The sequence below is a fragment of the Schistocerca serialis genome, chromosome 1 (assembly GCF_023864345.2).
Source record: "Schistocerca serialis cubense isolate TAMUIC-IGC-003099 chromosome 1, iqSchSeri2.2, whole genome shotgun sequence".
Lineage (NCBI taxonomy): Eukaryota > Metazoa > Arthropoda > Insecta > Orthoptera > Acrididae > Schistocerca > Schistocerca serialis.
Window position 1 is genome coordinate 20,020,213 of NC_064638.1, and position 22,343 is coordinate 20,042,555.

The following is a 22,343-nucleotide window of genomic DNA, read 5'->3' on the forward strand; positions in this document are numbered from 1 at the left end:
AAATGTGGGAGAAACTAGGTTAACTGCACTACTGCATATGTGAGAGTAGTAATACAATTCGTTGAATTGTGAAAATCAATGCTTGATTTCAGCTATAAATGAGAGAAATTGTAACTGTCAGCTCCACTTAACACAGCGCGTAACGACAGGAACTCGACTTCCTGCCCCGAGGTTTCAAGCGTCAGCACGTGTTTGTGTCTTTCAAGTGGATTGGTCTTGTAAACTTTCCCATTGAGCTCTTTTTGATAGTCCATGCACATCGTGGTGCTCTGTGTAATTGTTATTGATTGTTAACAATGTTGGTAGACGGTCTGAACCTAGTGGGTCGATTGGAAGTGCCCAGTTGGAAATGTTGGCAGTGCTAGGAGAACATAGTTTAATGTTCACTGTTGACTGTCTTTCAGAGCGATGAGATATTAAAGCGTGTGAGCAATCACTCATTACAATCAGCTGATTATCTTTTATCGCTATCAGTAAGTTGGTACATTCTCTAGCTGTGTAATCCCTGCCCCCAAGTCCTGTGGAGTTTGAGATCGATTTCTCAGATGTAATGACTGTTATATCTTAGGGAAGACCTTATACGTCCGCGGCTCGTGGTGTAGAGGCTAGTGTTGCTGTCTCTGGATCACGGGGGTCCGGGGTTCGATTTCCAGCCGGGTTGGGAATTTTCTCTGCCCGCGGACTGCGTGTTTGTGTTGGCATCGTCATCATCATCATCACCACCACCACCACCACCACCGTCATCATCATCTGTGACAGTAGATAGATTGGATTGTGTAAAAATTGGGACTTTGTACGGGCGCTGATGAGCTCGCAGTTGAGCGCCCCACAAACCAAACGAAAGCTTCACCTTCTATTTTATTTCTTAGTGGTTTATAAACCAAATAGCCACACGGCCTTTTCCATCCAATCTGTCAGATCTTAGCATAGAATATCCTTTGAAAGTTGCAGGTGGACACTGTTGGGACCATGTTTAGATTCCACACAGATACATAGATTAATATAGCAGAAATGTAACCATAGTATGTTGTTATCAAGGTGTCAACAGAAGCTGTCAGTTTTTAAAAACGAAGAGAGTATCTCAAAGTCGGTGCCCAGCAGCTGAAGATTAATGAAACCCCATCAGCTTATTGACATACCAGCTATAACAATGTTCTGAGAACGCAAGTACTTCCAAATTGAAACGTAAAAATTATGAAGTAATTTATAACTAATGAAAAGTACGATTGTTGCCAGCATCATATTTAAAGTACCAGGGAAGCAGGTTGCTAGCCGTACTTGCCCCGAGTCCCATTGGGTTTTACCCCTAACGGTTGAGGGACTAACCGGTGGATTTGGTAGTCTTTGCCGTATGAGCTCAAAGGTGACCACGACTCAGAATATGTCCGAGATGCCCAGCCTTATTCCAAGGTAACTGGTATCCCGACTGTCGGGACCACTTACTTGGCCACTCATACGTTGCCCGTGGTTCATGAACTAGGACATTACTACAGGAACCCACACCATGAGCCACAGACAAAGGAGAAGGTACCTGGATTCGGTTCAGAATGATTTTGAAGTAATAGGTTTAACATCAGAAGAGGCACCAATGTTAGCACTGAATATAGGGGATCATGGAGGAATTTTATAAGGGGGCTGTGCTCCAGACTGAACGCTGAAAGGCATAATCAGTCTTAGATGATGATGATGATGATGATGATGATGATGATAAGTACGAAAACCTTGTACAAATATCTGTATGTATTTCATGTAGCTCGAAAATGGTCATGGTGTCCAAATGAAGTCATAGCCATAAGAACAGATTAATTAAATACTACTATAGCACCGCTATTAGTTAAAATTGTTTGATGTCTTGACAAGTCAAAGAATAGCATATTAATGTACTTAAAAACTATTTAACCACTGGTGGAAACAGACCAGTAGTAACCTTTCTTAAATGAAATAAGTTCTGTAGACTGATCAACCACCTGAAAATGAAAATGAGCCCTCTGCGTTCGAAATACATCGTGTATTTTGAACAAGGCAATTTGTTTTCCTTTTTCACGTCTTCGCGGACATATCGACTGCAGTAGTCATACATTTATGGGCGCTGATGACCATGCGTAGTGTGCTAACCCACAAATCACCACCACACACACACACACACACACACACACACACACACACACACACACACACACATAATCTGTAGATTTTGTCCTCTTGTTGAGAAAAAAACGAACATAATATTTATGCAAACAGCGGTCGCATTGTATTCACATCGGAAACATTCGTCGCTGGGTTTATAACGTTCAGCATGTTCTCGTAAATCTTAGAGAGAGAGAGAGAGAGAGAGAGAGAGAGAGAGAGAGAGCCACAACTTTCGCACACATTACTTTGTAACTCAGGACTTGTAATATCAAAAACTTGAGCTTGTCTCTTACGAATAAGAAGTCTGTCGACAATAGAACTTTTTAGACCACCACTGCCTACTTAGGCCACGCACACACTAAAACTGGCCGAATTACCAAAGCGTTTGTAACTACGAAATGCGTTAAATAAGTTGATTTTATTCAGCATTTCAATGCACGATGTCATTCCCTACTCTTTTGTGCACAAAACCCTGTTTTTCATCATAATCTCCGTCGAGTGCGACGGCCTTACGCCACCTTTTTGGGAGGACCTGTTTGACTGCACGGTACCACTCTACCGGAGCCCGTCTCGCTCAGTAACTTCCCTATCATTCACGCGCTGCTTTCCGTGGAGTGCATCCTTCATCGGGCCAAACAGATGGGAGTCGGAAGGTGTCGGATGGACGGGGAAGAACAGTTCGGCAAAGTTTTGTGAGCCCCTCGCGGGTGCGCAGACTCGGGTGAGGCCGTGCGTTGCCGTGGAGAAGTAATAGTTCGTTTGAATTTTTGTGGCGATAAACACGTCGAAATCATTACTTGAATTTCCTGAGGTTAGCACAGTCCCTCGCACCGTGAGGGGAGACATCGGGCAGAACGACTGCCTCGTGGTGCCAGAAGGCCGGCTGAGGGTGCGGCTTTGAGGAGGTGGTGCGGCACCACGCAAGCAATTTCCACACAGACGGCCCTTCGTTGCTGTTCGGCGACTAGGAACGCAGAGGGCGCACACTTTTGAGTGCCCCAACTGCTGGGCGATTGTCACCACCACCGACAGAGACGACCAGTTGTGCAGCGAGGTGCTTGTGACCTGTCCGTCACCTGGAATGTGTGTGTGTGTGTGTGTGTGTGTGTGTGTGTGTGTGTGTGTGTGTGTGTGTGTGTGTGTGTCCGGGAGTTGCAACACTGCAGGAACCACAGCTGTGTTCGGCCGGGCACGTCTGCGCGACCTCGTCGGGGTCATGACAGACGCGTCGCTCGACGACTCGCCGCGCTTATGTTCACTGCCACATCACCGTTCACATTCTGCAAGTGCCTACGAATATCTCCGATGCTTTGGTTTTCCTCGAAAAGAAACTCGATGACGGCTCTGCTCGGAACGCTTGTCCGTTAGAGACGCTATTTTGAAAGCTACGTACAGCGCCGACACCCATCGGAACTTCACGAGAGTGTAGAGTCTGAAGCGTGATTATTCGACCAAGTCACGCAACAAATTCTGCAGTTCTTAAGCCGAAATTGCCGAGAAGAAATTGTCGCATTATTTATCGGACGTCCCTCGCGCTATTCCAGGTTTTTCCATCACAACCAGAGCGGAGAAGGTAACAAACAGTAACCAGAACAGTCTTCGTTCGAATTACACAAATATCAAACTGCGAAGAAAAGTTGTTCCGTAAGTGACGAAGCTATAGCTTCTGTGTTTGTTGTCAGAGAAAATGTCCTTGTGGAAATCAGTCCGGGATTATTACAGGGGTAACTTTTTTAAGCAGAACACTGTAAGCCACGCCGTGTCTGCGACTTGACGTGTCTCGGAACGGTCGATCGTTACTGTCCCCAGCAAAGTGCTACACCCATACAACTTGCGATGTATTTAACGCCCAACAACAAATTACGTAAGCGACAAGTTTGTCACAAGAAAAAAATATTACACCTATCCAGAACAAGAGGTTGATCAAGGAGGATTTCTTTTCGAAAACAGACAATTGTGTGTCACTTGTTATTGCTCGTCAGAGGAAGAAGCGTTGTATGTGAATAGTGCCCATATCAATCAGGATGTGGACTCACCTGGAAGTTCGAGAATAACAAAAACCTTCAAACAGTATTTGCCCTCGCGGACATCCGAATTGTCGGATATTCTGCATTCTCACGTAATAGTGATCGAATACAGGACATGATCACAGGGATAAGCTCGCCGAGTGACGCAACGGTTCTTACCGCTACGCCTTCCAGAGCTCCCTCCCCCCCCCTCGGCCAGGACGTGGCCCCCTCCAGCGAGCGCCGTCGCCGCCCACCGTTCCACACCACTTACTGTCTTACTTCTTTGACAAACATCTTTGACGTGGCGCTTAAAAGGCGCATTACGCTGTGTTGTTGATTGGCAAGAGAGCCAACCCACTATGAGAGGAAGCCCAAAGGCACGCGTTTTAGCTCACGCAGGCTGGCGTGAGGTCTGGAACAGGTCAAGGAAATGAGACTAGCAAAAAACGTACGTAGCTGCTGGAATACTTAACTTTAATCCATAATTGGTGAACATCGCTCTTGACGGTACATGTTTTAAAGCATCAATAGTAACTGGCAATGGCGCCTTGCTAGGTCGTAGCAAATGACGTAGCTGAAGGCTATGCTAACTATCGTCTCGGCAAATGAGAGCGTATTTGTCAGTGAACCTTTCCTAGCAAAGTCGGCTGTACAACTGGGGCGAGTGCTAGGAAGTCTCCCTAGACCTGCCTTGTGGCGGCGCTCGGTCTGCAATCACTGATAGTGGCGACACGCGGGTCCGACGTATACTAACGGACCGCGGCCGATTTAAAGGCTACCACCTAGCAAGTGTGGTGTCTGGCGGTGACACCACACACTGCCCTCATATTTTTCGTCAGATTTAAAGATGGCGGGCAACAACTTCTTATTATGCTCCGCAGTTGATAGCACCACAGTTCATTGTGTTTGTGTTTGGAAGAAAAGCGGCGGAAAAAAGAAAACAACTTGTATGAAGCCATAGGTATTACGTCTAGATGATAAAAGCATTCAGCAAAATTTCATACGACAGCTGCAAGTGGAGGGCGTCAAGTCATATATATATATATATATATATATATACACACTCCTGGAAATTGAAATAAGAACACCGTGAATTCATTGTCCCAGGAAGGGGAAACTTTATTGACACATTCCTGGGGTCAGATACATCACATGATCACACTGACAGAACCACAGGCACATAGACACAGGCAACAGAGCATGCACAATGTCGGCACTAGTACAGTGTATATCCACCTTTCGCAGCAATGCAGGCTGCTATTCTCCCATGGAGACGATCGTAGAGATGCTGGATGTAGTCCTGTGGAACGGCTTGCCATGCCATTTCCACCTGGCGCCTCAGTTGGACCAGCGTTCGTGCTGGACGTGCAGACCGCGTGAGACGACGCTTCTTCCAGTCCCAAACATGCTCAATGGGGGACAGATCCGGAGATCTTGCTGGCCAGGGTAGTTGACTTACACCTTCTAGAGCACGTTGGGTGGCACGGGATACATGCGGACGTGCATTGTCCTGTTGGAACAGCAAGTTCCCTTGCCGGTCTAGGAATGGTAGAACGATGGGTTCGATGACGGTTTGGATGTACCGTGCACTATTCAGTGTCCCCTCGACGATCACCAGTGGTGTACGGCTAGTGTAGGAGATCGCTCCCCACACCATGATGCCGGGTGTTGGCCCTGTGTGCCTCGGTCGTATGCAGTCCTGATTGTGGCGCTCACCTACACGGCGCCAAACACTCATACGACCATCATTGGCACCAAGGCAGAAGCGACTCTCATCGCTGAAGACGACACGTCTCCATTCGTCCCTCCATTCACGCCTGTCGCGACACCACTGGAGGCGGGCTGCACGATGTTGGGGCGCGAGCGGAAGACGGCCTAACGGTGTGCGGGACCGTAGCCCAGCTTCATGGAGACGGTTGCGAATGGTCTTCGCCGATACCCCAGGAGCAACAGTGTCCCTAATTTGCTGGCAAGTGGCGGTGCGGTCCCCTACGGCACTGCGTAGGATCCTACGGTCTTGGCGTGCATCCGTGCGTCGCTGCGGTCCGGTCCCAGGTCGACGGGCACGTGCATCTTCCGCCGACCACTGGCGACAACATCGATGTACTGTGGAGACCTCACGCCCCACGTGTTGAGCAATTCGGCGATACGTCCACCCGGCCTCCCGCATGCCCACTATACGCCCTCGCTCTAAGTCCGTCAACTGCACATACGGTTCACGTCCACGCTGTCGCGGCATTCTACCAGTGTTAAAGACTGCGATGGAGCTCCGTATGCCACGGCAAACTGGCTGACACTGACGGCGGCGGTGCACAAATGCTGCGCAGCTAGCGCCATTCGACGGCCAACACCGCGGTTCCTGGTGTGTCCGCTGTGCCGTGCGTGTGATCATTGCTTGTACAGCCCTCTTGCAGTGTCCGGAGCAAGTATGGTGGGTCTGACACACCGGTGTCAATGTGTTCTTTTTTCCATTTCCAGGAGTGTATATATATATATATATATATATATATATATATATATATATATAAATGACGAATGGATGAGAGTGTATTTCAGTATTTGCTCAGTAAAGCGGCCTCTCGTATTACAAAACAGAGTACTCTCTTGAGAAATGCCATTTGTGCAGAAGACAGGCAAACTGTGACACTGGGATTTCTTGATACAGGAGAGAACTACTCTGATTTATAACGCAGCACTCGAATATCACATTGCACATTAAAATAATTCCAGAAACGTGTGAAGGCATTGAAGGGGGAAATATGAAAAGGTAAACAAATGTTCTGTTCACTATATGGGCAGTAAGAACTATTTTTCCTTTTGATAATTTAATTAATGGAATTAGTGTTCTATAACAACTATAAAATTAATAAAAAGTACGAAACAGACGAAGCGCTTTTTAACTTGTGGCATCCAGAATTCAAAAATAAAGTAGAATGGGAAACTAAGAAAGAATTTTTTTATATTAGTGTGTCACAGCATCCTCTATTCCGGCTTGCTGAAAAGCTGCTGGATGTTTCCAGATGTAGAAGTGGATGGCTGTGGCAGTGAAGTCGCCTGCAGCATATTCCACCTGCCCATCAGCACACAATTAATAGCATGCAATGCGTCCCTTGCTCTCTCTCTCTCTCTCTCTCTCTCTCTCTCTCCCTCCCTCCCCCCCCCCCTCCCCCCAGTCCATAAAGTTTATTTAAAAAGAAAAAAAAGGCGAAGGAGCGCACCAACTTTGAAGCCATGTCAACTAAACACACTACAGAGACGTCAAATAGCTGTAGCGACGCCAGCGGTCGCATTTCACATTGCAGTGAACAGAAGACGATGCCCTACATTTAGCCGCCCGCGGTGGCCGAGCGGTTCTAGGCGCTTCAGTCCGGAACCGCGCGACTCCTGCGGTCGCAGGTTCGAATCCTGCCTCGGGCATGAGGATGTCCTTAGGTTAGTTAGGTTTAAGTAGTTCTAAGTTCTAGGGACTGATGACCTCAGATGTTAAGTCCCATAGTGCTCAGAGCCATTGGAACCATTTGCCCTAGATTTATTTGACGACAGCCGAGATTTGACAAACTTCCGTATTACACCATCAAATTTCTTTGAACATAGATATTTGACATATAAATTTTGACAAAGAAATGTGATGGTGTGATACCGTCCTTAAAAGATTTTGCGCCCATGCGCACGCGCCTCCAACCTACATCGATATGTTGCGCCAAATGTCTCAGCTCGTAGAAACTGAAACGGACATTGCGGAATCAAAAATGCAAAATTGTGAAACACAACTTCCGTTTTAGTGGATTGTGTGGTTTATGGAATTGCCGAATTTGTCGAGTACGACGATGTTAAGCTATATATAATGTCTTCAGATTGAAGTCGGGTAAATAACTTTGTATAACATGAAATAAATTTGACCTGTTGACAATTAAGCTTCATACGACGACTAAGAACCTTCCTGCAGGGTATCTTCAAAGACAGGAATAATGCAGGGGTGGGGCACAAGTATGGAAACACCGTGAGAAACTCGTGCTCGAACATAAATACAGATGCTAGCCGAGCCCGCAGTTTGCGTCGTCGTCTGACCACGAGCGCCACCTGTGCCGTTGCAGGCATCAGTCGTGGTCAGAGCAGCGTTTTGTGTGATGGCGAGTGGTTGTCTTGGAGATGAGTGAATTCGAATGTGGGCAAATTGTTAGTGGTCGTATGCTTCTGTAATCGAGGGAGCCCAAGTCTTTGCTGATTCGAAAAGCACCGTATCGAGGATTTATATCGCACGCAGAGAAAGCGGAAAATCGTCGTCGTCTCACACAATATGGAAGGAGGTGTGTCCTATATGATCGTGACAGATGGTAATTGAAGATGATTAAAAATAAAAGGACGACAGCTGGAAAAGTCACTGCTGAACCGATTGTCGCACTTGCGAATCGTGTCGGCATCAAAACAACACGAAGCAGCGAATTGCAGGGCGAGCTGGAATCTGAAAACCACTCATCAGTTGTGCGAATACCCCTAACAGCAGGAACGTTGTTACCGCCTTGGATGATCAGATCCATTTCACGGTGATGCTGTGTTTCAAGACATGGAAAAATATGGCCCAACCATCTCTCCTCGTTGCCTCCAGATTTTCTTTTTCTCCTAATTGCCGGCCCATTGTATACCTGCAAGTTTTCTGTAACAACTATTCGCAATTACACTCGAAGAAAACTAACCGCGTGTTTGAAAGCGTGTTGTTTACAAACAGCAGAAACAAAAGAATACCGACTGTTGCATTCCAAGGATAGCTAACACACACTGGGGTTTTAAAAAAAATCCAGAACGTACAATGTAGGGGATATAAACATTTAAATTTATGCAGAAAAGTGGGCGTGGCACATACACACGTGGGAGGAAAATGCTCTTTAAATGCTCGAAAAAAATTTTTTTCAGCAAAATCCTTTTGAGTATTAAATAAAATCTTAATCTATCGAAATAGGATGAAAACCGAAAATAAAGTTTTTTTTCGACCAGAACCACGGTGTGGTCCCCTTAAAATCATGTCAATGATGTGCTTGATGTGTTAAACTATCTAAGGATGGATGCGGAAATAGAATTCGGAAGTATTCTTGAAGACGCTATTAAACTGGCAAAAGATATTGGAAGTGTAATAGCAATACCAAGAACTATTTCAACACAAACCAAAAGAGACAACGTTCCTGCTTCAGACGCCGAGGAATACTTCAGGCGAACAGTATTTTTACCTGTTGTGGATCGTTTCATTGCCGATCTAGAAACAAGATTTCTCAAAGATTTTCGCAGCATATTACCACTTCAAGGTCTTATTCCTTCATACTGTTTAAAATACGGTGCGGACGAAGTGATCCAGGCATTCAAGAAATATCAACAGTTTTTGGAGAGTTCTTCGCTTTTAATGGAAGGAGAGCTGAAAATATGGAAGAAAAAGTGGCTTGATGAAAGTAAAAGACTTGAAACAGCAACTCAAGCTTTAAAGAACTATGACAAGCAGTTTTTCCCAAATGTGTATGTTTTACTTCAAATATTTGGGACTATTCCTGTCACCACAAGCACTCCTGAACGGAGCTTCTCTACTTTGAGATGAATACAGACTTATTTGCGTTATACAATGGGGGAGGTAAGACTAATTGGATTGGCTCTTGCAAATATCCATAAAGAAAGAGATACGGACATTGAAAATACCATTGACGTATTCAGTAACAAGAAGCAGAGACGAATGAGCATGACAAATTGGGCAGAACACGGAAATATCCAGTGAATTTTGTTACAGAATTCTTTTTATATTCATGTCAAGTTCAAGTTTTTACATTCATGTCGTCGTCTGCATCCAGAAAATTAATGAAAACTTATTTGTTGTAAGTTGACTTTTTTATGACTTACGTAATTTATAAAATCTCCCGTGTTAAAATAAGTTTTGTATTACCCTCAACTCCACAACAATTACCAAAAACTACTTTAAGAAACAACAAATTTTACCAGTTTGTCGGTGGAGGACCCCCAACTCTCCTTTTGTTTAGCAAATATTCCATTCCCCCAAATTCCCTCACCACCATTAGCCGCCCCCTCCCGCCGACCGACTTCTAGAATAGCGCGTAATCCAAATTTGGTATAAAAGTCACCCGTTGCAAACTGTTGTTGTTGTGGTCTTCAGTCCTGAGACTGGTTTGATGCAGCTCTTCATGCTACTGTATCCTGTGCAAGCTTCTTCATCTCCCAGTACCTACTGCAACCTACATCCTTCTGAATCTGCTTAGTGTATTCATCTCTTGGTCTCCCTCTACGATTTTCACCCTCCACGCTGCCATCCAATGCTAAATTTGTGATCCCTTGATGCCTCAAAACATGTCCTACCAACCGACCCCTTCTTCTAGTCAAGTTGTGCCACAAACTTCTCCCCAATCCTATTCAATACCTCCTCATTAGTTACGTGATCTACCCACCTTATCTTCAGCATTCTTCTGTAGCACCACATTTCGAAAGCTTCTATTCTCTTCTTGTCCAAACTGGTTATCGTCCATGTTTCACTTCCATACATGGCTACACTCCATACAAATACTTTCAGAAACGACTCCCTGACACTTAAATCTATACTCGATGTTAACAAATTTCTCTTCTTCAGAAACTATTTCCTTGCTATTGCCAGTCTACATTTTATATCCTCTCTACTTCGACCATCATCAGTTATTTTACTCCCTAAATAGCAAAACTCCTTTACTACTTTAAGTGTCTCATTTCCTAATCTAATCCCCTCAGCATCACCCGATTTAATTTGACTACATTCCATTATCCTCGTTTTGCTTTTGTTGATGTTGATCTTATATCCTGCTATCAAGACACTGCCCATTCCGTTCAACTGCTCTTCCAAGTCCTTTGCTGTCTCTGACAGAATTACAATGTCATCGGCGAACCTCAAAGTTTTTATTTCTTCTCCATGCATTTTAATACCTACTCCGAATTTTTCTTTTGTTTCCTTTACTGCTTGCTCAATATACAGATTGAATAACATCGGGGAGAGGCTTCAACCCTGTCTCACTCCTTTCCCAACCACTGCTTCCCTTTCATGCCCCTCGACTCTTATAACTGCCATCTGGTTTCTGTACAAATTGTAAATAGCCTTTCGCTCCCTGTATTTTACCCCTGCCACCTTTAGAATTTGAAAGAGAGTATTCCAGTCAACATTTTCAAAAGCTTTCCCTAAGTCTACAAATGCTAGAAATGTAGGTTTGCCTTTTCTTAATCTTTCTTCTAAGATAAGTCGTAAGGTTAGTATTGCCTCACGTGTTCCAACATTTCTACGGAATCCAAACTGATCTTCCCCGAGGTCCGCTTCTACCAGTTTTTCCATTCGTCTGTAAAGAATTCGCGTTAGTATTTTGCAGCTGTGACTTATTAAACTGATAGTTCGGTAATTTTCACATCTGTCAACACCTGCTTTGCAAGCTAACAAAATTTTATTACCAGCCTTATCGCTGCAGTTTCCCAAGCAGAAAATCTTAAATATCGCTTTCAGTTTGTATTTCTCGTACCGCTGTTGCTTAGATTCTGGTTTACCCATAGTCGCGTTCTTTGGTTTTTTCTGTCGTCTTTCATCACAATTAACGCAGCACAAATTGCCTTGCAAAGAAATCAGTGCATAGCAAATTGCTTGCTGCGCAATGAGGCAACGTTTGGATACGAAAACGCGTGCGTTCTTTCAGCTCGTGCGTTTATTCTGTTTCAGTGATTCCTCTCGGGAAAAGGGGTATCGTGTGGGCAAATCTTAGGCGGGACGTAACTGTCACGGTCACGTTCTTTTTCAACCTACACGTATTTCTGGTACGATGTCGATCTTGTAATAGCGGTTTTTAGAAACGTGACACACGAGAGAAGCAGCAAACATCAAATGTCATCGGTTTTTCCGTTCTTTTACGGAAGTTGCAAATTTTAGCGCGGCACGTACGCAATAATAAACTGACAGATGTCTGGAGGTCGTTGACGAGCGTGCCGCCCGGAGCGCTGTGCTCAGTGTCCTCGCGCAGTAGCGCCGCGCAGCGGCTAGCGGGGGAACTACCCCGCCAGCGACCAGTGCAACGCAGTAAGGTGTCGGCCGCGGTCGCGAGTGCGAGCGGTGTGGAACGTGACGTTCAGTTCAGTGCCGAGACTACGTCGTTCCGCCTTTTGGTGCGTCACGGCTGCGAGGCGGCGGTTCTGGCGTCGGCACGGGCACAGGCTGCCGGCGACATGCGGCGGTAGCAGCAGCAGCAGCAGGGCGGAGGCCGGGAAGACGGCGGGGCCATCGATCCGCGGCCGCGACCACGGCGACTGGATGGTGCGATGGTGCACAGTGAGGGCGGCCCCGGCACCAGGGCCATGTTCTACCGCGACAACTCGACGTCGGCGCTCGGCCTGCCCAAGAGCCCCAGCTTCCACAGCGGCCTAGATCTGGTGGCGGCGGCCGACCCGGGGACGGCCGGAGGGGGGGACGGCGGTGGAGGCGTCGGCGTCGGGCTGCCCGGCGGGGGCGCCATGGCCAAGGCCGGCGAGGCGCGCTCCGCCGCCGACGTGCTGGGCTACGGGCAGGCGATGCCCAGGCAGTTGCCCCCGCTGCTAGGTAACTCCGCCGGCCAATCGATGCGCGCCCAGGAACAGGTGCGCCTGGCGCCCGGTCGATAGCGCGCGCTGGGATGCTGGCTCTCCTCTCCTCTCCTCTCCCCTCCCCTCCCCTCCCCTCCCCTCCCCTCCCCTACCCTACCCCACTCTGTGGCACGTGTGCGCTACGCTACTACTCTGCCATACACACCGACCAAGATATTTTTGTTCTACTCTTGCTTTACCAGTGCATTCCTTGACCTTTTGTTGCCATTTCGCTTTCCCTCCCTTTGCCAATATTCCTCCCTGCCCGCTTGCTTACCGAGCTGTCAGTGTCTCCTGTACAGCAACCTCCCTCCCTCCCTTTCCTCTCCTCTCCTCCACCTCCCTCTCCCCTCTCCCCCTCCCCTCTCCCCCTCTCCCCCTCTCCCCCTTCCAATCGTTACTCAGTTTGTACATTGACCGAGCAGTGAAGGAAACTAGGGAGAAATTTGAAAGAGAGAAAATAAAGACTTTGCTTGCCAATGACATTGTAATTTTCCCAGAGCAGATAAAGAGCTTGCAAGACCAGTCGAACAAAGTTGACGGTGCCTCGAAAAGTGTTCACTCGGTGACACGGAGACGGGCAGTAGCGAGCGAGCTTTTGACAGACGGAAAACTGTGTGAACGTCGAATGTAGAAAGTTATGAAGTCTTTTCTGAAAGTGTTTGTCTAGTTCGTGGCTTCACGCACAAATAATAGTCTGAGTTGTGGTGCTACACATTTATTCGGCACACTCCTGCCCTGCCTAATGCTCTTAGAAAATTGCTTAATCGATAGTCGTCCTAGCTATTGGTACCGTGTTTGACATCTTCACTGTTGTCAAAATGTCATCTGCAGTTGTTTGTTTAGGTTAATAAACAGTCGGAAGGTCGAAGGAGTCAATGCGAGTAAACGGTGGGGCACGGTACACCAATTAGAAATGTGAGATCTTCAGTTCGGCGGTCGCAGCTCTGAATGTGTGAGAGAGCGGGTCGGCCTTTGACAGTAGATCCCTTCCGTCTACTTCCTGTGATGTCTCGTCTCAATCTGATCCTTCACTTCGTCGAGGAGGTCGGTGTAATACTTTCTGGTTATGCTGCAGGCCTCGTGTGGATGGCCCACCGTCAGAACTCTTTCTTTCTCTCAGAAAATGGACCCGACAACTCATTTTTGCTAGATTTACCGGTGTTGAATTTCTTTGGTTGTGGGGACCACTGTGGCACCATTGGTTTGACAGTATCTTAGTTTCAGTATCACGAATGTTGAGCCAGGTTTTATCCACAGTCATTAACCTACGCAAACACCCCATTGCGACAGCAAAATGGGCCGAAACAGCTCCGGGTGTCTCATGTGTTCCCTGTTCGAACATTCCTACATCCACTGAGGTGGAGGTTTCCTCGTGTGTAAGATATTGTTAATAATGAAACAGATTTGCTTGCAGGAGACATCCAGTGCCGCGAGTGTCATTTTGGTGGACGTTAGGTTATCCTAAAGAATTGGCTTATGGACAGGATCATTTGTTGCCTGGTCTGATGATGATATGGACCACCCACAGCAGGATTTATCTTAAATGAGAAGATACTCATTCTTCAAACGAGCACACAATTTTAGATGGTGATGTAAGATGGATACATCTGCCCTAGTTTTTTGTGATGTCTCAGTGTGCAGATGTCTGGAAAAACAAAAGCTTCCTAATCCTTTTTATGTCACTGCTATCAAACTTGCATGTGCAACTGCCACGTAACGATCTGACTGAACTTAAAAATAGCTAGAATAAGAGTTTATATTTGCTTATTTGCATAACAAGTTATCAAAGTTCCATGGGCTATTAAATGAAGTTTTCAATTCCAACTGGAAGTCCAGTGTGGATGACAGACACAACAGACAGGTGAAGCCTGTTAAAATTTGCAAAAATAGTAATATGACTTTAATTCCATTACTCATTCTACACTAAGATTACAATCGTGAGCTGTTGCAGTTACAAAGAAATTAAATTTTCTACGTTTCCTGTGTTTAATATAGATGAAAATAAATTCCAGTTGTTTGTACTAAATTAATGTAACTCATTTTTGCTCAGATAATTGTCGACTTAGCAATCCATTTCTCTGCACCGCATCTTTTTTTACATCACGAATTCAAGTGCTTATGTGATGACAAATCATCACACGTGGTCATTGCCATAATGTCTGAAATGTGTGTAAGATTGAATACAAAATATTTATCTCACACACAGTATGTTCTTTCCAAAATTGCCTAATGGTCACAGCACCAAGTACGGACAAACGACGTCACCTCTGCTGCTGTCTGTTTCTCCCTGTCGACTACCAGCTGGACGAGAGTGCCATCTGCAGCAGTCTTCCTCCTCCTCCTCCTCCTCCTCCTCCAGGATCTCAAACCTGCAGACCGTTCTCCAGTTGCCAGGCAGCCAGTTTCCACTGGTTGCAGCTACTTCTAACCGACAATAACTGTGACACCTACACAGTGTATATGAGAGTTACTATGCCCTGCCTACAACTAGGCTACTCTTAGCTACCATTGAAATAGTATTCCTCTACAAAACTTAAGCACGGATAGGTACAGCAGCATAATGTGTTAACAGTTCGATGAAATTAACAAAAAATGGGGGAGAATTTTGTTATAGTTCTGCCAGTCTCCAACAGACAGCTGGATGTCACACGACACGATGTCAGTGCCTCTCAACACGAGACAGTAGAAGGAATGGGGAAAGACTCCGTGTCATCACTAGGCGTGCAGTTCTGGTGCACTGTGGTGGTGGTCTTCATTACAATACAGCCCAGAGACGACACTCGTACGACTTCGTACGGGGAAGAGTGTCGTCGAGAAACTGGAAGGAGGGCAAAGTGTGAAGAATGGAGCCTAGGATTTTGGTAATGCTCATTGTAGTGACTCCGGGCATACCCTCGTATGGGAAGGTAGGAACATGTTGTACACTCAGGAACATTATCAAACCTAATCATTTTCAGAATGAAGATTTGAGATGAAATACTGACAAGTACAGCTGTGAGAGACGATCGTAAGTCGTGCTCGGGTAGCTCAGTCGGTAGAGCTTTTGCCCTCGAATGGCGAGTGTCACGAGTTTGAGACTCGGTCTGGCACACGGTTTTAATCTGCCGGGATGTTTCTGATCATTTTGGTGGTCCAAGTATTGTGGCGAGTGGAGGCACGAAGTCGCACGGGTATACTGACTTCTGAATAGTCGAATATGGTACAGTTACCGATTGACGTTACTGCGACACTGTACTCCTTTCTCATGTGCATTTTTCGCAGGATGTGACAGTGCACAACGTCTTGAACAGCACAGATAGAGGAGCTGTTGGAATGACTAGACATTAAATTAATGGACTGGCCTGCCTGTTCTCCTGACTTAAAACCCATTGAGCACATGTGGGATGCATTGGTGGCATTTGTTGCAGCACATAAACGTGCATCAGTGGCCATCAAGCATTTCTCAGCTGGGCTGGTGGAGCAATGAAACAACCTGCTACAAGAACTCCTTACAGACCTTGTTGCCACCGGGGGGAGCTCATTGTAAAACATGCGTGCAGTCTGTGCTGATCACATGCCCTGTTAAGAACTGTGTCCTGCATTTTGTAATGTCCAGAAGACCACCATACATCGTGGTGACATTAGTGTAATTATTGTTTCTGATTAAAATTGTCATTTCTGTTTGTCTCGTGGCATATTTCTTTCAGCTAACCTTTCATACTGTGCTACAGCAGCGTAGCATTGACTGACAAAAAAAAGTGAAGAGCTCAGAGTATGTGGTCTGATGTCAGTTTACCTTTGTATACACACACATGGTAGGCCGGTTTGTAAATAATTAGAGTTGCAGCTAGAACAGCCACGAGACTGCAGTAGTGGTATTTATGTTGTTACCAGACTTGGTAGGGTGTGCACAGTATCAGATGATGAACAATTGCTGTGAAGGACTTGAAAATGAGGCGTACGTGTGTGTGTGTGTGTGTGTGTGTGTGTGTGTGTGTGTGTGTGTGTGTGTGTGTGTGTGTGTGTGTTTTTTTTTTTTTTTATCATCAGCACCTGACAGAGTTGGAAAGGGGCCTCATTGTGGGTCTCCATTTGGCTGGCTGGTCGAATTGTGCGGAATCCAGATTTGTGGTGCATTCAGATGTGACAGTGGCTCGATGTTGGACTGCATGGGAATATGAATGCAAGTATACTTGGCAATATCGTGTTCAACCACATCTGAGCACCACAAGGGAGGCTCTCTGTATAGTGCAGCGTGCAAATTATAACTGTTTCCTCGTGTACATAAATGTCGACACACTGCGAGCCACCTGTTGGTATGAGGCAGAGGGTACTTGTGGCAGCACTATGATTTTCCACTTCCCCTTTCCCTGTTCCATTTGCAAAGGCGCGTGGAAAGAATGATTCTCTGTAAACTTCTGTGCTGGGTCTAATTTTTAAGATTTTTACATTGTGCTCACTTGGCGAGACGTGGGAGAAAGTAGTATCCTGCGTGGTGCACGCAAACTTTCTTGCATTGTCTACCACTCCCGCTCCTATGCAGACTGAACTATCTAGTTACAAAACCTGCCATTCTCGAATGAAATTTTCACTCTGCAGCAAAGCGTACGCCAATATGAAACTTCTCGGCATGTGTGTGCTGGACTGAGACTCAAACTCAAGATCTTTGCTTTTTGTGGTTGAGTGCTCAGTGTGTAGAGCACTTGCCTGTGAAAAGCAGAGGTCCCAAGTTCAAGTCTTGGTCCTGCACACAGGTTTAATCTGCCAGGAAGTTTCATGCTGTTCTTCATTGGATCTTGCATCTCTCTTCTATTTATATTGTCCTGTAAGGGGTCCCACACTTACAACCAAATACTCAAGAATCAGTCAAATTTTTGTTTTGTAATGTTTTGTTGAATGACTTCAATTTCCTTAAGATTTCTCCTATGAATCTCAGCCTGAAGTCTGCTACCCCTGCAATTTGTTTTGCGTATTCATTCCACTTCAGGTTGCTCCTAGGTATTTTAGTGACTGTTACTTTGTTGAGTGATTTGTCACCAATAGTGTAATTGTACAGTAGTAGGTTTCTTAACCTATGTATGTGCAATATACAGGGTGGTCCATTGATAGTGACTGGGCAAAATATCTCACGAACTAAGCATCAAATGAAAAAACTTCGAAGAACGAAACTCGTCTAGCTTGAAGGGGAAAACCAGATGGCACTATGGTTGGCCTGCTAGATAGTGCTGCCATAGGTCAAACGGATATCAACTGCATTTTTTAAAATAGGAACCCCCATTTTTTATTACATATTCGTGTAGTATGTAAAGAAATATGAATGAATGTTTTAGTTGGACCACTTTTTTCGCTTTGTGATAGATGGCGCCGTAATAGTCACAAACATATGGTTCACAATTTTAGACGAACAGTTGGTAACAGGTAGGTTTTTAAAATTAAAATACAGAACCTAGGCACGTTTGAACATTTTATTTCAGTTGTTCCAACATAATAGATCGGGTTAAGTTCATGGTGAACTGACAGTCGCTGCACCAATCGCCAATCCTCCCCAGGCCTTCCTGAAATTTGCGACAGTCTTATGCCATTGTTACCTTGTTATGGACACCATCATCATCTGCGAACAGCCTCGTGGAGCTTCTAAGTTGTCCACTGGATTATTTGTATTTATAGTGAACAGAAATGCCCTATCACACTAAACGATGTTGTATTTGTGAGCATTTGTTCAACAATGCTTCTGGTATTTTTGTCTATCCCCGACTCATAAAGTATGGTAACATATCCTGGTGACACTGCAGAAGTGGGACTTCTGGGGCAACTGGTCCATCTTTATACAAAACCGTATGGTCTTTAGAATTAAGAGCTGTATCAACTCTTAGGAAACTACACAGACTATATAACAGAGAACCTAAGGGGTCTGTTTTAACCACCACCCGCTTTGCCTTTCCAGTAAGCATAATTGTGATTGCCTCAGGATCTAATGTCTTATTGGTACTGTGCTTCTGTGATCTTTGCCTGTGTTACAGCTCCTCATCACTATAGTCTGCTGAATGTGATCTCTAAGTGTAGAACATAGATGTGTGCTAAAAATTTCATGTACCGTATTTCGTTGGTGAAATCCCAGATTATGCACTCCCACGAGTTCAAATCTGTTCACCTCCACCCTGAATTAGACGCAAAACACTAACATTTGGCAGTTATTGATTGCGCTCATTTCTTGAGTTCACTCAATAATAAGTTTACCTGGTGCCACACAGCAAGCAACTAATGGCTATTTATGTTTGGGAACTTGACTTTTTACCTTAGGTTGGAAATACCTGTGGAGAACAGATGGAACTGTCATCACAAAATTACGTGCATAACTCGTCTTAACCCCACTAGATTATGGTAGTCTCACAGAGAAGTCACTGCACCTTCCCTGTACATGATGGCAAAGTTTAACTTGCAATTAGAGCTTCCCATATGTGGCCGATAGACAGCTTCCTGATGGAGACAGTATTCTTCCCCTGAAGATATGCTCTCAACAACTTGTAATTAATTATTGATAAGGGGTAAAAAATTTAGACTGCCAAAAGTCCTTGTTATATAATCTTCTTCTTTAACCTCAAAATGTATGTGCTTAGAAATGGTTTTAAAAAATAAGAAATGTGGCCAGCCATCATACGTTGCATGATATTGCCCAAAGATAGAGGAAAAGGATATTCATAAGTCAATTATAGTTTCCTCAAACCCCCTTATATACTGTGTGAATGTAGTATTTATGCAGCAGAATTAATAACTGTAATTCAGGTTGTCAACTGTCCGAAAATTAACTCCACTCGAGAACCTCTTATAAGCAATCATTTTCTTCTCCTGGAAGTAAGAACGTGCCTTTGAAAATGTCCCATAGTATATCACATCGGACTGCTGTTACATGGCTTGTACAGAATAGGTGCCATCATTTTGTTCCTTTGGATACAAAGCCATGCTGGCATTCTAGGAAATGGGTTTGTGGATCAGCTGTCTGATTCAGCCTTCAAAAGTAACTGTTAATGCATTGGACATACCAAGTACAAATATGAACGTATATTCTGACAGTACGACTGACACACTGTGAAGTGAGTATGAGGGGTCCAACATATGCTTGTCGACTGCCCAGATCAACCTAAATTTGTGCTTGATACATGGTGTTTGACTGTTGTATGAAATTTATGTAATAACACTTGCACGACTGGACCTGCTAAAGTGTTAGTTTTAGGAATATTAGATCTACAGCATAAGAAACAGCTTGTACAATCAATACTACGGGTATGGCAGATTATGCTTCTATTGCAAGTGTGGTATTAAAATACCCACAAGAATGTGGCTACTATAACAAATTTGAGAATTTTTACCAAGATATGTCTCAACAACAATGTAGTCGAATTAAGTCGGGTGATGCTGAGAGAATTAGATTAGGAAATGAGACACTTAAAGTAGTAAAGGAGTTTTGCTATTTGGGGAGCAAAATAACTGATGATGGTCGAAGTAGAGAGGATATAAAATGTAGACTGGCAATGGCAAGAAAAGCGTTTCTGGAGAAGAGAAATTTGGTAACATCGAGTATAGATTTAAGTGTCAGGAAGTCGTTTCTGAAAGTATTTGTATGGAGTGTAGCCATGTATGGGAGTGAGACATGGACGATAAATAGTTTGGACAAGAAGAGAATAGAAGCTTTCGAAATGTGGTGCTACAGAAGAATGTTGAAGATTAGATGCGTAGAATACATAACTAATGAGGAGGTATTGAATAGAATTGGGGAGAAGAGGAGTTTGTGGCACAACTTGACAAGAAGAAGGGACCGGTTTTTTAGGACATGTTCTGAGGCATCAAGGGATCACAAATTTAGCATTGGAGGGCAGTGTGGAGGGTGAAAATCATAGAGGGAGACCAAGAGATGAATACACTAAGCAGATTCAGAAGGACGTAGGTTGCAGTAAGTACTGGGAGATGAAGAAGCTTGCACAGTGTAGAGTAGCATGGAGAGCTGCATCAAACCAGTCTCAGGACTGAAGACCACAACAACAAACAATGTCTCGACAGTTTAAATGTGGTTATAGCTGTTATAACAATATTACTATTTAGCTTTTTTCCATGCGAAGCATACTCACAACTGCAATTAGCATTGGAGAAAGTGCAAAATAAATGTTCATTTGTTCAAAGCGCTACTAAATTCAACTTTAAATTTGCAATTCAGCTTTACAGTTGCTTCTCATATAATTATTATACGTGTTCTGGCTGCAACAAAGCCTTTTCCTTTCACTGTTTATTACTGTTTTTGTAATTGTCTATCTGCATTTTCTCTCTTCATGTATGAACCTTTAATTGATCTGTTTGAATAGTTCAATTATTTGTACACTTACATGCATACACCTAGTTTTAGACAGCAGTCACAAACCACATGTAGTATAATTGTTGTTGAAGGTAAAATTACCATAAACCACGGGGGATTACTAGACACAGTCATGTTGCGGAGCACACGCCCTTCCCTTCCTCTGCCAGTTGAACTCTCCTCCAGCCAGTTCCAGGGGGAATTAAATAAGGCTTAACGCAGACTCCAGACCATGGTGCAGCTCGATGCTTGTCATGTTAACAAACTTGGCCAGGTGTGAGAGAAGTGGTGGGTAGCAGAAAAAAAATCCACGGACCTACAGATCCGTAACCAGTACATAACTGCTGAGCCAATTGCTTTTCTTAGTCTCGGGGTAGAAATCCTCATAACGAAGGACGTTTCGACACACAGTTAACTGGTGTGCCATGCATGTGACAATAAATATCTTTCTGAATTGGTGGAAGCACAACTCACAATGTTCTAACCTAGTAGAAATTATACAGCAGAAGTGAGGTATTAAAAACCTGACGTATCATCTGGTTTCACAGATACGCCTTGTGCAAAAATGTATATCACATTTACGATTGTCTTGTTACTTGTTCACAGATGCACCTGCCAATGAGAGGGAACAGCTGTTCATACAAAAGATCAGACAGTGCTGCGTGTTGTTTGATTTTGTGTCGGACCCACTGTCTGACTTGAAATGGAAAGAAGTGAAAAGGGCAGCACTCCACGAAATGGTGGAGTACGTGAGCTCGCAGAGGGGTGTCATCACGGATGCCATCTACCCGGAAGCTGTCAACATGGTATACACTTCCTCTGATTCTAAACAGTATTTGTGTGTCTTTTTTCTTTATATGAACAAGTTCCGAAAATGCCGACTTATGACTGCAAAACACTGTGCTGTGCGCCAAATATCTGCAAAACCAAAACTGACACACAGGGAGAACTCGTGCGGCAGACCGGGAGCTGCTCTGTCGGGCATTTTGAAATTATACAAATGACATGGCCTGTTAATAGCTGCACTACTGCATGCTGAAGTGTTGAGTCACAAAGATCAGCAGTGCCCAGTCACAAAACACTTAGCAACCTGAAGCCTTTGGGCATCTCGGCTTTACAGAACTGGCAAACAGAGTGCTTGAGAAAAAGCTGATAGATAGTGATGACTGCAATGTTGACAGGACATTAAACTGAAATCCCCATGCCTTTCTTGTTGACATAACTCCTAAGGACAGTTTGAATTTTTCAGAAATTCTTATACTAATCTG

The 22,343-nt window shown here is 44.7% G+C and overlaps 1 protein-coding gene across 3 annotated transcripts in view; it reads left to right on the forward strand.

Annotated features, from left to right (window-relative positions):
• The window catches only part of LOC126460663 (serine/threonine-protein phosphatase 2A 56 kDa regulatory subunit gamma isoform), a 338,372-nt gene that overhangs the window by 174,051 nt on the left and 141,978 nt on the right, over positions 1–22,343 (forward strand). For 2 of the 3 annotated variants that reach the window (XM_050095932.1, XM_050095933.1), the window contains one exon: positions 21,682–21,881. In XM_050095932.1, coding sequence (XP_049951889.1) covers positions 21,682–21,881 — 200 coding nt within the window. Of the gene's footprint in view, positions 1–12,205; positions 12,727–21,681; positions 21,882–22,343 lie in introns of those variants that run through there. The other variant, XM_050095934.1, reaches the window with a different exon arrangement.